Source organism: Phyllostomus discolor, chromosome 3, assembly GCF_004126475.2.
Source record: "Phyllostomus discolor isolate MPI-MPIP mPhyDis1 chromosome 3, mPhyDis1.pri.v3, whole genome shotgun sequence".
Lineage (NCBI taxonomy): Eukaryota > Metazoa > Chordata > Mammalia > Chiroptera > Phyllostomidae > Phyllostomus > Phyllostomus discolor.
In genome coordinates, this window is record NC_040905.2 from 192673838 (window position 1) to 192687536 (window position 13699).

Genomic DNA, 13699 nt, shown 5'->3' on the forward strand with positions numbered 1-13699 from the left:
CAATTAGGAGGCCATGATAGTAGCTGATCCGAGAACTGAGAATAGAACTTTGGGAGGAGACTGGGGTCTGCCTGACATGGAAAAATTGACTTAGTATAAGGGCTGAACTACAGGGTAGAGTACACATGGTGGAGTTCAGTCTGGTTGGCTGAAAGAATGCTAGCGCCCTTGATGGAAACAGGGAAATGAAAGGGATGGTTTGTTTTGGAGAAAAAAGAAAACTCATGGGTCTGGTTAGGGCGGGTTGAGTCTAAGGCAGTTAAAGGACATCCAGAGGGAGTTGTCCGGAGGTGATCGACAGCGCTGCCGTGGAGCTCAGGAGCACAGAGCGTGTCTAGATGGTAAGCAGTACCGTTCCCAAATGAGTCATTTGGAATGGAATCGAGTTCTCTGGGGCAGTGATACAAATTAGGACTTCATCCCACACCTTGTTTTGTAGATTTATTACTTTTTTAAACTAATAATTGTGAAATCCTAGGAATGCATTATAGTTCAATGACATCCTTATAAGTTGCTTCTGGAAGATTCATGTACAGCAAACATGGTATCACATGACTTCCTGTAAACACACCTGCATATTTTTTTAAGATTTTATTTATTTATTTTTAGAGAGGGAAGGGAGGGAGATAGAGACAGAAAGAGAAACATCGATGTGTGGTAGCTGGGGATTATAGCCTGCAACCCAGGCATGTACCCTGGCTGGGAATCGAACCTGCAACACTTTGGTTCGCAGCCCGCGCTCAACCCACTGAGCTACGCAGCCAAGGCACACCTGCATATTTATAAAGACTTTGGAAACAGCTTGTTGCAAGTAGTTCAGCCACTTTGAAACCTCCCTTTGCTACTCTAATGCTATATCTTTCTTCCCTTAGCTTCCCCTCCTTTTGGAGTAGGTACAACTCTTGGTCTTTTCTTTACTTATATATTTTCTGGTAAGCACTATCATTGGGAAGTAACAAAATGACTGAACAGCTTAGAAATGGGATTTCTGGAAATGTGCAATTAAAAAAATTTGTATGCAATTTTTAACCCTGTTGTTTTTTCTTTCTTTCTTTTTTTTTTTTCCTTCTACATCAAGTTTGGATCGCCATATGCAAACCCACCACGGACACCATAAACCATTCCGGTGCAAACTCTGCTCCTTCAAGTCCTCCTATAACAGCCGGCTGAAAACACATATACTCAAAGCTCATGCTGGTGAGTTGGTATTCGTGACACACACGTTTTCGGAGTTTGAAATCCAGTGGTCTTCGCTGAGTGATATTTTCAAATCTCTTGCCCAACACATGAGAATAAGACATTCCTGAGATGGTTGCATGTTTAGTTTTGTTTTAACCTAATAAAGAAGAATTGAGGAATCACCCAAAGCCAAAATTATACTACTTACATGTCACCCATGTCATAGTTGATTCAGGTTACTAACAGCTTTTGTTAAGAAAAATTTCTAAATTTCCTGGCCTGTGTAATAGAAATGCTTGAATTGTTACATCCACTAAAGATAGTCCCCAACTAAAATAACGTTATAATCTTAAGGAAGTTCAAAGGAACAAAGAACGCAAGGCACATAGTAAGCATATTTCTCATGCAATGCCTTAGCTACTTTACAGACACAAAATAAGAAATGCCTTTGGTCACTTCTTATCTTTTGTGTAGAATTGGAACCCATCCATATCAGTGTACCAGCTGGAGTTGTTGTGAGAGGCTGTGTTCAGCTTCAGTGAATTTATTTTTGAAGACTTTTTTCAATGCATTTGCCCATTTCATTATGGGTGATTTATGAGCACCCCTGCCCACACTGCCCTGAGTGTTCAGCAGTTTTTGACCATAAATAGCTTGACCCCTGTGCCCCATCCTCCATGTTCACCCAATCTTACCCCGTGACTTTTTTTTGTTTCCCTGGTGAATAAAAATTCCTCAAAGGGGAACAATTTGCCAATGTGGAAGAGGTGAAACAAAAAAATGGCAGAAGCATTAAAAGGCATCAAAATTGACAAGTTCAAAAACTATTTTGAACTGTGGAGAAAACGTCTCCATAGGTTCATTGCATCAAATGGAGAGTGCTTTGAAGATGACTAAAGTTTAAACATGAAAGAAGTTTTGTATACATGTTTACATGTATTTGTAAACATGTAAACAATTTTTTTTATAAATAAATTCTCGTTGTTTTGGGTCCCCCCTTGTCTTTATTTAATCCTCATGACAGTCCTAACAGGTAGGTGGTATTGTCACCCTCAGTTTCAGATGAGGATACAGAGACTCAGAAGGACGTGAACTGCTCAAAGCCATGTAGGCCATTCACTAGGAACTTGACTCCAGAACAAACACATCCTTGTCACTGACGAGATGCTGCCTCCCTGTCTTTTCTGCTCTTCTCTACTTTGCATATGGTAGAGGATGCCTACAGGTAGATAATCAGAACTCAGACAAGAGAAAAAAAGCTTCATGATGTAGGAGAGGCAGTGGGGTGGGAATGGGAGCTTTTCCGTGATTTTCTGAGTCATTCTCAGAACCCCCAGCTCAACAGCAGCAGGTGGCCCACCCAGAGGTTTTGACAACCTCAGAGGAACTTACATTCAAACACAAAGGAATTTGGGGAAATGAGGTCTCAGAGTACCTAGCTGTACTATCCGATTCTTTTACAAGTCAAATCTCCTCCCTGAGTTTCCTCAGCTAAAGTATTTAGATCCTAGTTTGAAAATTTGCAAGCAGCTACAATTCTTCTTGTTTATTAGCTTCTCTTCTGTGGTTATAAAAACCACCCAGAACCTCAGTCCTTCCTTCACTTTTGCCATCTCCTCAACCCCCGTGGAAATATGGTCTGGTCTCCGCTATCTCCTGAGTGTCAAGTCCTCTGAAACTGGCTTAATGGAGTAAAACTACTGAAGTCTTCCAGCTGCCCTGGGCCCCACTGGGCATGGGGAATGGGGCAGGGAGTTTAGACAAATGGGCTTTTCTCTATCTGTGAGTATTTTTATACCTCCAGGAAAATTCCAGTAAAGTTCATAGAGTAAGAGGCTTCGGGGTTCAGGTCATTCTTTTCTGACTGTCTATTGTAAATTATTCAGCTGAGACACCATCCTGGTGTTTTTTCCCATAGGCCCCAGCCTTGTCAAAAGCACTTTGCACAGTGGGAGTTGGGTAAATGATTTGGCCTGTGGGAAGGGCTTTGAAAGAGTGCCAGAGGCTGCGCACTGGCTCCAGGGCACTGAGCTAACGTGTGTGTTCTTGGAGCTGCCCAAGCACACTGGCCTTCTGTGCTCATTGGTTGGAGAGAAGGCGGCATCGAGAGAGAGAGAAATATAATTCAGCTCTCTCTGGTGTCCAGGAATGACCCTTAGCCACTGACAGTGGCTTGGCTTAGAGAAAGCCGATACATTTTCCAAAGGACTCTTGACTCATCTTGTTTGTTGTAAATGGATTTGCTTAAAATTTTTTTTTAAATGATAAAAAGTTGTGTAGATGAACCAAATAACCTGGATTTGAATTCTCTTTCAAGTTGGGCTACTTATAACCACTAAACAAAGTTCGTATAGCCAGGCTTGGATTTAAAAAAACTGAAAAATGGAATCAGGAGAAGAATGGTGTTAATTATATATTCTATGGTGGGACAAAAGTAGGTTTACAGTGGTGAGTACGCAAAACATTTTAATCTTGTATTATTGTTATTGTAGTATCTTCCATGTGAACAACTATAAACCTATTTTTGCCCCACCCTGTATGTGCAATACATATGTATATAATATGTAAACATGTATATGTAACTAATATTTATAATATTAGTAAATCCAATTGTTCATGGCCCAGCATTCTCCTGTGACTCCTAGGTAATGGTTGGGGTGTCTACTGACAGGTGTTTTGTTCAGATTCTCTGAATTCTTTGAATTTCTGTTCTGCCTTGGGCTGTAGCATGTTGTAAAATTTAATGTTAGTTTCAAGACTTTCTTGGAAACCTAAGCCCTGGGGGTCATCAGCGGTGGAGAGGAGGCTTTAGGTAGAACTTGGGGTGTGAAACCATTTACTGGCAGGGAGGTAACCCACTCACTTGGCCAAGGAGGGCAGAGGTTTGTCTTCCAAGTTCTGCTTCACTTAGTAAACCCAAGACCGTCAGGCTGTCAGCACCATCAGCTCTGCCCTCAGCCAATGTCACTGTCCCATAGAATTTTCATAACTGCCTTTCTTCCCCTCTTATCCCTCTATTTCCTTCTCTTTTTTCTCCTGTTTGTTTTTGTTTTGTTTTGTTTTGTTTTTCAGATTTTATTTATCTGTTTTTAGAGAGCGGGGAAGGGAGGGAGAAAGAGGGAAACATCAATTGGTTGCCTCTTCCACGCCCCCAACTGGGGACTGACCTGTAACCCAGACATGTGCCCTGACCAGGAACCGAACCAGTGACCTTTGGGTTCGCAGACCAGTGCTTAATTCACTGATCCAGACTGGCCAGGGCTCTCCTCCTGTTTTTAAACTTCACCTTAAAAATAAATGTTAAAAATACTTGTTGATTAGAGAGAATTTGAAAATGAAAGAAGTATAGTCCATCATCCATAATCTTATTATCTGAAGACCACTGTTGTTAACATCTGATAGTCTTTCCTTTCAACCATTTCCTCTACAATTATTTTTAACAATTGTGATTATAATTTAATCTAAAATATATTATGCCTTCCTATGTATTTCTGGGAGTATTTTGTTTTTCTGAGTTTATTATAAACTCTTTAAGAAAATGATAATCCATCAAGAAGATAGGCCCCCATTTACTTAATCATTTCCCTATGGTTGGAAATTTAGGTGGTTTCATATCTTTTTTTAAGCACAAATAAATGCTTATTTCTAAATAAAGCTTTCTGCATATCAAAGGATGTTTCCTTAATATAAACTCTCAGAAGTGGAATTACTGCATTGCAGACATGACCATCCTAAGCCAATTGTTATAAAAAGCACAATGCCTTTCTGAGTTGATTGTACCCAGGCAACACAACAACATAAGCAGGCCCATGTCATGGCCTTGATTCTTAAAACGCAATTAATTCAAAAACTGACTTAGGGCAAAGGCAAATCATACTCTAATTTAATCTAGTCATAGTGATTTGTGTTGTATTTCAGGGGTGTAAAAATAATTAAAAGAAGGAAAGTACTTATTTTAATTGAAATACCCTGTTTATTGAAAAAAGTGGAGCCCGGCTGGTGTAGCTCAGTGGCTTGAGCATGGGCCTGTGAACCCAACCAAGGGTTGCCAGTTCAATTCCCAGTCAGGGAACATGCTGGGTTACGAGACAGGTCCCCACTGGGAGGTGGAGGGGGTGCATGAGAGGCAACCACACATTGATGTTTCTCTCCCTTTGTCCCTCCCTTCCCCTCTCTCTAGATAAAAATAAATAAAATCTTTAGAAAAGAAAAAAGTGGAGATACACACACACACTTATACGTACCTCTCTTTCTTAGTTAAAAAAAATGACTTAGTTTTTACACATTTCTGCATTATTGACTACATAGGGAAATGGGGTTTTATGCTGAGGCTTGTGAGCTGGTCCAAACCACCCCCTCCCTCTCTGAATCACTATAGGATGTGTGGAAGTGAGGTGTACAGTCAGCAAGGAAGCAAAGAATGAGACCAGCACAGTAGACTTGCACTGAGTGATTTCATGCTAGAAAGCCACTGATAGACCCTTGGAAAAGAATTGAGTGTGTTATTTTTCTGCCAGTGACATAAAGGCAATCTTGGACAAAAACTGGCTTGGTTGTTTCTAGTACAGAGAAGTGGGGAAGAGAGCTGGGAAGCCTTTCTGGTGGAGGTATCGCAGACATTTGGTTTCGCACCCTGTGGGGGACAGCCCACAGGCTCCTCCAGTAAGTAGAGCGTGGAATGAAAAGGAACCAGGTCACTTGATTATGGAGCTCCTCGAAGAGTGTCCGTCCCAAAGGAGTGCTGCGGCTGTGGGAATGGGCAGGTGCTTGGTCTGTGAGGGTTCTCAGGCCCTGAAGCTTGAGCAGCTCTTCTGCAGGGTGAATTAACCACGTTGTTTTGTTTTCCACCCCCTCCTGCCCTCCTTTCCTCTTGTTCTGTGTGTCCCTTGCCCCCATCTTCCAGGTGAACATGCCTACAAGTGTTCTTGGTGCTCATTTTCCACCATGACAATCAGCCAGTTAAAGGAACACTCCCTCAAGGTCCACGGAAAAGCCCTGACCCTCCCCAGGCCACGGATTGTCAGTCTTCTCTCCTCACACTCCCACCACTCCTCCCAAAAAGCCAGCCCGGCCGACGAAGTGGAAGACTCCAACGGTAAAATGGGTTGCCCAGCCAAAACGAACCACTTCGGGTTGAGGCAGGCTGGGATTCATTGCCAACCGTTCTTTCTAGAGGAAAATCTTATACAAAAACATGGTGGTTCAAGTGAAGGAAGAAACATGGAAAGGTTGAAGCAGTCTAGAAATTGGAGTTGGATGGTGACTTGAACTCTGGGGGCGAGTGTTTGGTGCCGACACTGTGAGCAGCGTTGCTTGTGGAAAGTGCACAGTGTGTGGGGTGGGTTAATGCTGGATTCTTCCCCTGCAAGCAAGAAAGGATGGAATACCAGACGTTCATTTCTTTGTTTACTTATTTACATTCTGTCTTGTTCTTAAAAAGATATATGTGCTTCGAAGTGTTTGGGGTGTGGCATAAGTAAATTAATAACATAGAATTCAGAGTAGGAACAGAAAGGGTGAGTGGGTGGGGTGAATATGCCCTATTGGGTCACAAGATGATGTAGGGGTATTGCAGTGGGTTTTTTTATACCTGAAGGATGTTGAGAAAGGATTGCCTGGGAGGAGGGTTGAACTGCCCAGCTTTGGGCTCTCAGAATAAATACAGGAAGCCATTGAGGGGGCCTCCTCACTGGCAATGTAGCAGAAGGTATGGCAGGGGGTGGGGAGAGAGAGAATGAGGTCATTACAGGTATGGCCTAGTGAGCAAGTGGATCGTTCATTGTTTTGATCACATCAAGAAACAGAAGTGTTTTGATTACAGCAGTCTGAATATTTCCCAGGTCAGGGAACAGGCTATTTCCCCAAGTCTGCTATTATGGTCTTGGGAGGAGCTTAGTGGACTAGAAAGAAAGTTTGTGGGCTCTGGGAACATAGGCTTGGCTTTGAATCTTACTTCTCTCAATGCCCGTTTCATATTCCTGGGCAATCTTAGCTTCTTGTACTCACATATAAAACTGGATAGAGATAACTCTTTGCCTTGAGAGATGAATGAGAAAACATACACTGATAAGAATTAGGTGAAAGGCCTAATACAACACCTGGCACATGGTAGGTATTTAACAAGTGGTCATTTTGTTCCTGTGATTCTCATCCTTCGATCGAAATTCTGGCCTTTGGGACCTTTTATAAGGACTGTGAATTGGGGTTATTTTTCATGCAAAGGTTTAAAAATGTTGACTCCAGGTAACCTGAAAATCTGACAGCCCAACATGTCAACATGGTCTAATTGTCAGATTATCAAGGGAGTACACGAGTGATCTTTATTCATGAGGTCCATAAGAAGACAGCTGTAGGAGGGAAAGGAAAGGTAAGTCCTGAAAGTAACAGCTGCCTTTATTCAGGTGCAGAACTTGGTGGCCTTTCCTCTGCACATCATTGAACACTAGCCTTACACTCAGTAGCTTCTTACTGGTATTCCTGTCTTAAAGGACTTCTGTTTAACAAGGAAGGTTTGTTATTATGACTATGGCTTGTGATCAGGTGAGCACACTGCCTCCTTGACTGTTGTGTAGTAGTTTAAAATGCAGGAGGAAGCCTACGTTGTTGTTTCCAGGAGAGCTTTACAGTCTCAAAGCCAGGGGTGGGGGAGAGTACACGTGAAAGAGTATAGAAAATGTCCCCTCCGCACCTTGAGACTGTGTGCATTGGAAAAGATCGTGTGGCAGCAAAGGGCAGATTATAATTTGATGTGAATTTTCAGATCTTTCCTACCATGATTTTTAATGAATCGCTTTCATCTGAAATGCAGGCTACACCTGTGGAGCCATTTGGGTGAAACTGATCCATCCAAAATGTCATTTCCAGCAAAGACTTCACCTGGGACATTTCTCGTAGTGTTATGCCTTCCTTTTCCTTTGTCCTTCTGACTAGAAAAGTGGGTCTCGGTCACAGGATAAGGGAAGCCCACAGACCACCCATTGCATGGATTATCTTCCTTGGCAAAGGCTAAGAACAGTTAAGTTCAGTCAACTTCCTGAGTCTAACTCTATATACCAAGGGATATACTGCAGCAGAAGAATCAGAGGAGAGTTCCGGTACTATTCTATTCCTCCAACAACTTACAATCAGATGTTTAGAAGACAGTATCAGTACCTCCATCTGACCTAATCACCACCCTAAGCCTGAGACTTAACCTTCGGGGGGCTGATTTCAGATTCTTGGAAACCAGACGAAACTAGGACCTTGGGGGTGGTGGTCGCAGAATCACGACTATATGATACTGAATAACTCACTGCATAACACAGATAGTCTGTCTTTATTCAGCCACGGGAAATAATCTGCAATATATAGAAGTGGTATTTTTTCTTCTAAAGCAAGAACATAGTGACCCTGAAAGTCCTGAGTAGCAACTATGCAGAGAGGCCTGCACTGTTTTTAACACTTATAAATAACCAGTATCGGTGGGCTAGAAGTGATTCATTTCATTTGATGAAAAAAAACCCCACTTAATTAGAGGGTAGGGTAAGCAGAAAGAAGGCATCAAATAGTTTATTCATCCAATAAGTATTTTCTTGAGTCCTTACTATAGGTCTTGCATAGTTTTGGATGCACAAGAGTGATGGCAGAGGTCAGAAATGAGAAGACTGTGTACTAGGGAGTTGAGTGGTGGATTCCTATAAACGGCTAAGTCTGGGGGTGGGGGTGAAAAAAAACAGCTGTGGGGCTAGACAGTAGCCTGTAAATCACGCCTTGAACAGTGTTTGAAACACGCCTGTGAAACCCAATTGCACATTTTAATAGGGAGAAGCTGTGGGGCTATTGGCTGTCAGTCCAGGTTTCCCACACTGCAGATGCCAGGACACTGGGAACACAGGAACCAAAAATGTGTTGCAGGCCTGGGCGGGGGGGAGTAGAGATCCATAAAACCAGGGAAATCACCAGTGTGTCCTTGGCTTTCTGATTCCCCAGTGAGGGATGTGAATAAAATGAGTTGACATGCTCACTGCTATTTGCAGTTGTCAAATGCTTGCAGTCTTGAGAGCGAGCCAGCCAGTCTTCTTTGGCAGGAGGAAACAGCCTTGAGAAAGAAGGTTCTCCCAAAGCTGCTCTCCCTTCCAACCCAGAGGGGAGCCTGCAAGGGCAGGAAGCTGAGAAGGGCTGAGAAGGTGCAGGGGAGGTTTCGCCCCAGCTGCCTGGCCACACACCTGTCCTGTCCATAAACAGAGCTCTTGGGCTCGGGGCTGTCAGTCTTGACAGGTTTCACCAGCACGGGAATCTTCTGAGTGTTCTTCCTGATCGGCTGTTGGAAAGAAAAGCCACAGCTGTGTGATACTGGTTCTGTGCATAGGATAATGGGAAATGACACGTAATGCATTGCTATTCTAAACAATGCATTAAGCGGAAATCAGAAGGTTGTCAGCAAAAGGAAGTGCTCTGCTCTGTTTGTGTTTACTGGGTTCCTTCTCCTGCCGTATAAAATACAGGACTGGGTTTTATCAGGCTTTTTCCACATCTGCGCTGTCAGCACAGAAAAATACACATCCACACATGTCTATAAAATAACAAAGAAAACTGGAACCGCGTAGTTTACTTAGGAGATTTGTTTAGGTCTGAGAAACTACACAATGCATGGGCAGTGGATAAATAATTTAATATTCGGCTATATCATTTATAAGAAGTCAGGCCAGTGGTGACATTCCATCTTTTTCCTCCCTCGAATTTCCCCCCAAAGAATAGATTGTGTTATTTCTTCTACCCAGTTATACTATATGGAATTGTCTGCTTTAGGAAATAGCTACTGTGATACGTTTAAAACAAAAATGAGACACTAAGACCAGGTGCAAAATAAATAAGGTGAAGGAGGGCAACATAGTTATTTCATTCATGCCTTGGTTAGCAACCCAGGGAAAACACAAGAATTCTTGGTTGTAATGTTCTCCCCTTTATAATATAGGTCTCACTATTGTCCACCCAGCGGAGAAGTCATTGCTCTTTGGAATTAATAGAAAAATGTTGTAAGGAGCTTTGTGATTTGTGTGTGTGTGTGTGTGTGTGTATGTCTGAAAGATTTTCTATTATTTTCCATTGGCTTTTCTGTTCTAAACTCTAGCATAATATTTGCCACAAACACTATTTTTATCAAGACACCTCTCATCAAAGAACCGTGGCGCTTCTTATCCTCATATCAAAGTCCAAATCCTCTTGGTTGCATGTAGATTTACCATTTGCCGCACTTCCCCCATTCCAGAGCAGCCTCGCTAACACACTGATGTCTGCAGCCGTCTCTGTACTTGACGCTGCCACATCAGCTTCTTCATTTCTGCTCCTGTGCCTTCCACACAGCTCTGCTGGGACTGTGGGAAGAATTTCCTCCCTGTCTGCTTCTTCCCACAAGTCTCTGACTTTGACTTTCCCTGAAGAACAACTTTTACTGCCCACTCTGATTACTTGTTTTATCAAGATCTCGGTGCTTTTTTTTTATATTTGTGGATATGCTATTGTTTCTGTCCCCTGATTTTCAAATGGGGACAGTTAGATAGGGACTTATTAAATACCGACTTCTTTTCACTGATCAATGATTTCTTGGAGCTATTATAATTTTTAATACAATGAATTTTAGTGAGCCTCCTAACATTTCTAACTCCCACAGAACCAAATTGCATAAGAGTATGTTTATTTTGTTTCCATTGAAGAAGCAAGTTCAAAGATAACCAATCCAGAGATGAAACCTTAGGGACTGTTCTAACAGAAATTTTCTGACACATTATTCTGCCAAAAGGGAAAGATCTTTTCTTGACAAAGAACATTTGAGACATTGTCATTGTTCCCCGCGCATCGAAGCCTTCCTCGGACATGAAGGTTGAGACAGGGTGTGTTCCAGCTCTCAGAAGGACACAGAAAGCACAGTGGGGCTGCAGAGTAGGCATTACCAGTGCGGTCACCTGCTGGCAGAGCAAATGCACACAGTCAGTCATTGGTCCTGGAGTGGGCTCTCTTGTTCTCAGTCGTTGTCAAAAAAAACGTTCCATGTCGGGTTACAGCTAAATCCACATTCAGAGAACCTATAGTGTGAAACCAGACAACAAAACTGGTAGATGAATACAAGTTTCTATTCTACTTGAAAATTTTACTCACTGGGATTTTACCATAACATATTGGTTCAGAGAGACCTGTTTATGAGACTTGGACTGGTCAATTTCTACAAACCACAAATCAAGGATGAGAAAAACTTTTTCTGTACAGGGCCAGATAGAAAATATTTTCAGCTCTGAGGGCCTCATAGTCTGTGTTGCCACAGCTCAGCTGTAATTGCCATGTGAAAGCTGCCACAAGCAACACGCAGACAAATGGGTTTGGCAGTGCTCCAATAAAACTTTATGTACAAAAGCGAAGGGGAGGGCCAGGTTTGGCCCATGGGCAGGATGTCAGTGACTTTTGCCATAGATGACTAGAGGGGAAAAAATTACAGTCATACCCATGAAATTCGCCCAGCCTTTAATAAATGTCACTAAGGGCCTTTATATTTAACATGTGGACTACTTCTGGATGTCACTTAAAATGTAACTTGACCAAAATATGGTCTTTATTTTACATATGTGGGGACTTAAAGCTTTAATAAGCATTAGCATGTGAATTAAGTTTAAGCCTAAGAGAAAGTGTTCTCTAAGAATTATGTTGCATCTAGGGCCAAACTATCGACTCATTTGACCTTGACTATGAGCAATACTTGACACTTAAAAATTAAGATTTGAGATGCCTGCTTTTCAAAGAGAAGCTTCTCAGGTTTCTAAATAGGTCAGACATAAAATCCAACCTTTAAGAGGATCCAATTAGTTGCTAGGACTTCCGACCTTCCACACAGGTTCCAGTTGCAATCAGATTTCTCTTGGGGTGAAAGAAAGAAGAGGTGGTTTCTTTAAAAATGACAAGAATGAAATGGAGACTCTCGGGTGAATAGTTGTGAAGTACAAAGATTTACATCATTTATAGCCCATGAGATACAAGGCATAATTTTAATGATTTGACCGTAATGTTTAAGAGATTCAGCTGGTCTCAAAATTATCTGACCAGAGAATACTAACCTTTCCTTATTGATATCAAAATTTCTACATTAAAATGTGATCTGGAGTGCATTTTAATGCTTACAATGAAGAATGGCATTTCTACTGTAAAGACTCACAAGTTTGTGACTCCAGTGGCGTGAAATGGTACAGCTGATTCTGAATCCTCTATTAGATACCCAGAAGTCTTTAGAGGTTAATTTATTAGAACTTGGCTTCAACGACAAATAGGAAACCTCCCAAATTATCACCACCCTGAAGTTGAATATCACATTATATGTCCTTCCAAGAAACCCACCTGCCTGAGATTTCTGGGACTTTTTGAATTAGCCACAGATTCATGTGCCAAGGATTAAAAAACATTTCAAGTGTAAGCTTTGCACGTCCTGGGAACTTCGTCAGCTAACCATCTCCCTCTTCCTATGCCAAGGAAAACACTTGTTCATCAGAAATATAAGCATGTATTACCCAACTCATTCAGAGCTAGTTTCTAGCAACACCAGAGTTTACTTCGTAATTCCATGTCTGACTTTTGCCTCTCATGGATGGAGGTTACCTTCCGACCTCCAGAACTTCAGTTATGGGAAGTAGGTAAAAGAGAGAAATCTATTCTTTAGCAGAAAATATATTCAGTTGTTAGTCAAATCATCTAAAATGCCTGATCTTGGTTCTTTTTAGAAAAAAAAATAATAATTTTCCCTTGCCTTTCTCATTGTCCCTCTCAAATTTTCTCATCCTGGAACTGGAGCTAGATATTTTAGCCCAATTATGTTTGATATAAAATTCCTCAAACTCTCTTGACACTTCTGATGTCTCCCAGGTTGTCTCCTCGCTTTCAAATACTGTTCTGCATTAGAGAGTTTGGCGAAAGCAGTAAGAAAAGGACAAGATTTAGGAGGGCTATCGTGAGCGAGCTGTAATTGAGAGGTACAGATTCTGGGACAGCATTCCCTGCTGTAGAAGAGGCCATGTCCTGGGTAAGATGCTCTGGAAAAAAGAATTTTTTTTAAAGTGCTGAGATGAGAATAAGATGCCAGAAATAAGCTTTTGGAAATAACTGTTATTTATGTTTAAAATGCATTACATGAAATTTGATGGTGTGGCCTGGGAAAGCATGTTCAAATGGTGTACATACAATGGTTTTCTTGTAAACTCATTCATCATTCTAAATAGTATCCAATGGAAAAGTCCCACTGGTGGTGGTTAAATAAAAATAGCCCCTTAAAAGAATGGCCAGGGTGACATGAGAGGCTCAGGTAGGAGGCTCTGCTTGCTTTTTGCTAGATTCAGTCCCTTGCCGTTCATGCCCACAAACAGAGATGTTCCTGCCATAGGGGTTTTTCTACTTTGCAGGCGGTTTCCAAGTCATCAAGCTGAACCCAGAGGACGTGTCTGGCCGAGAGTGCAGGGCGTAGCTAAGGTTTTATTTACCAGTACACTGCTCTTTGAGAAGTCATCCT

The 13699-nt window shown here is 41.9% G+C and overlaps 1 protein-coding gene across 12 annotated transcripts in view; it reads left to right on the top strand.

Moving 5' to 3' along the window:
* The window catches only part of ZNF462 (zinc finger protein 462), a 139384-nt gene that overhangs the window by 64334 nt on the left and 61351 nt on the right, over positions 1–13699 (top strand). For 11 of the 12 annotated variants that reach the window (XR_004902286.1, XR_004902285.1, XM_036022008.1 and 8 more), the window contains 2 exons: positions 1079–1197; positions 6083–6274. Coding sequence is in view for 9 of the 12 variants with exons in the window: in XM_036022008.1 (XP_035877901.1) it covers positions 1079–1197; positions 6083–6274 (311 nt within the window). In the remaining 3 variants the exon portion in view is untranslated. Of the gene's footprint in view, positions 1–1078; positions 1198–6082; positions 6275–13699 lie in introns of those variants that run through there. The other variant, XR_004902287.1, reaches the window with a different exon arrangement.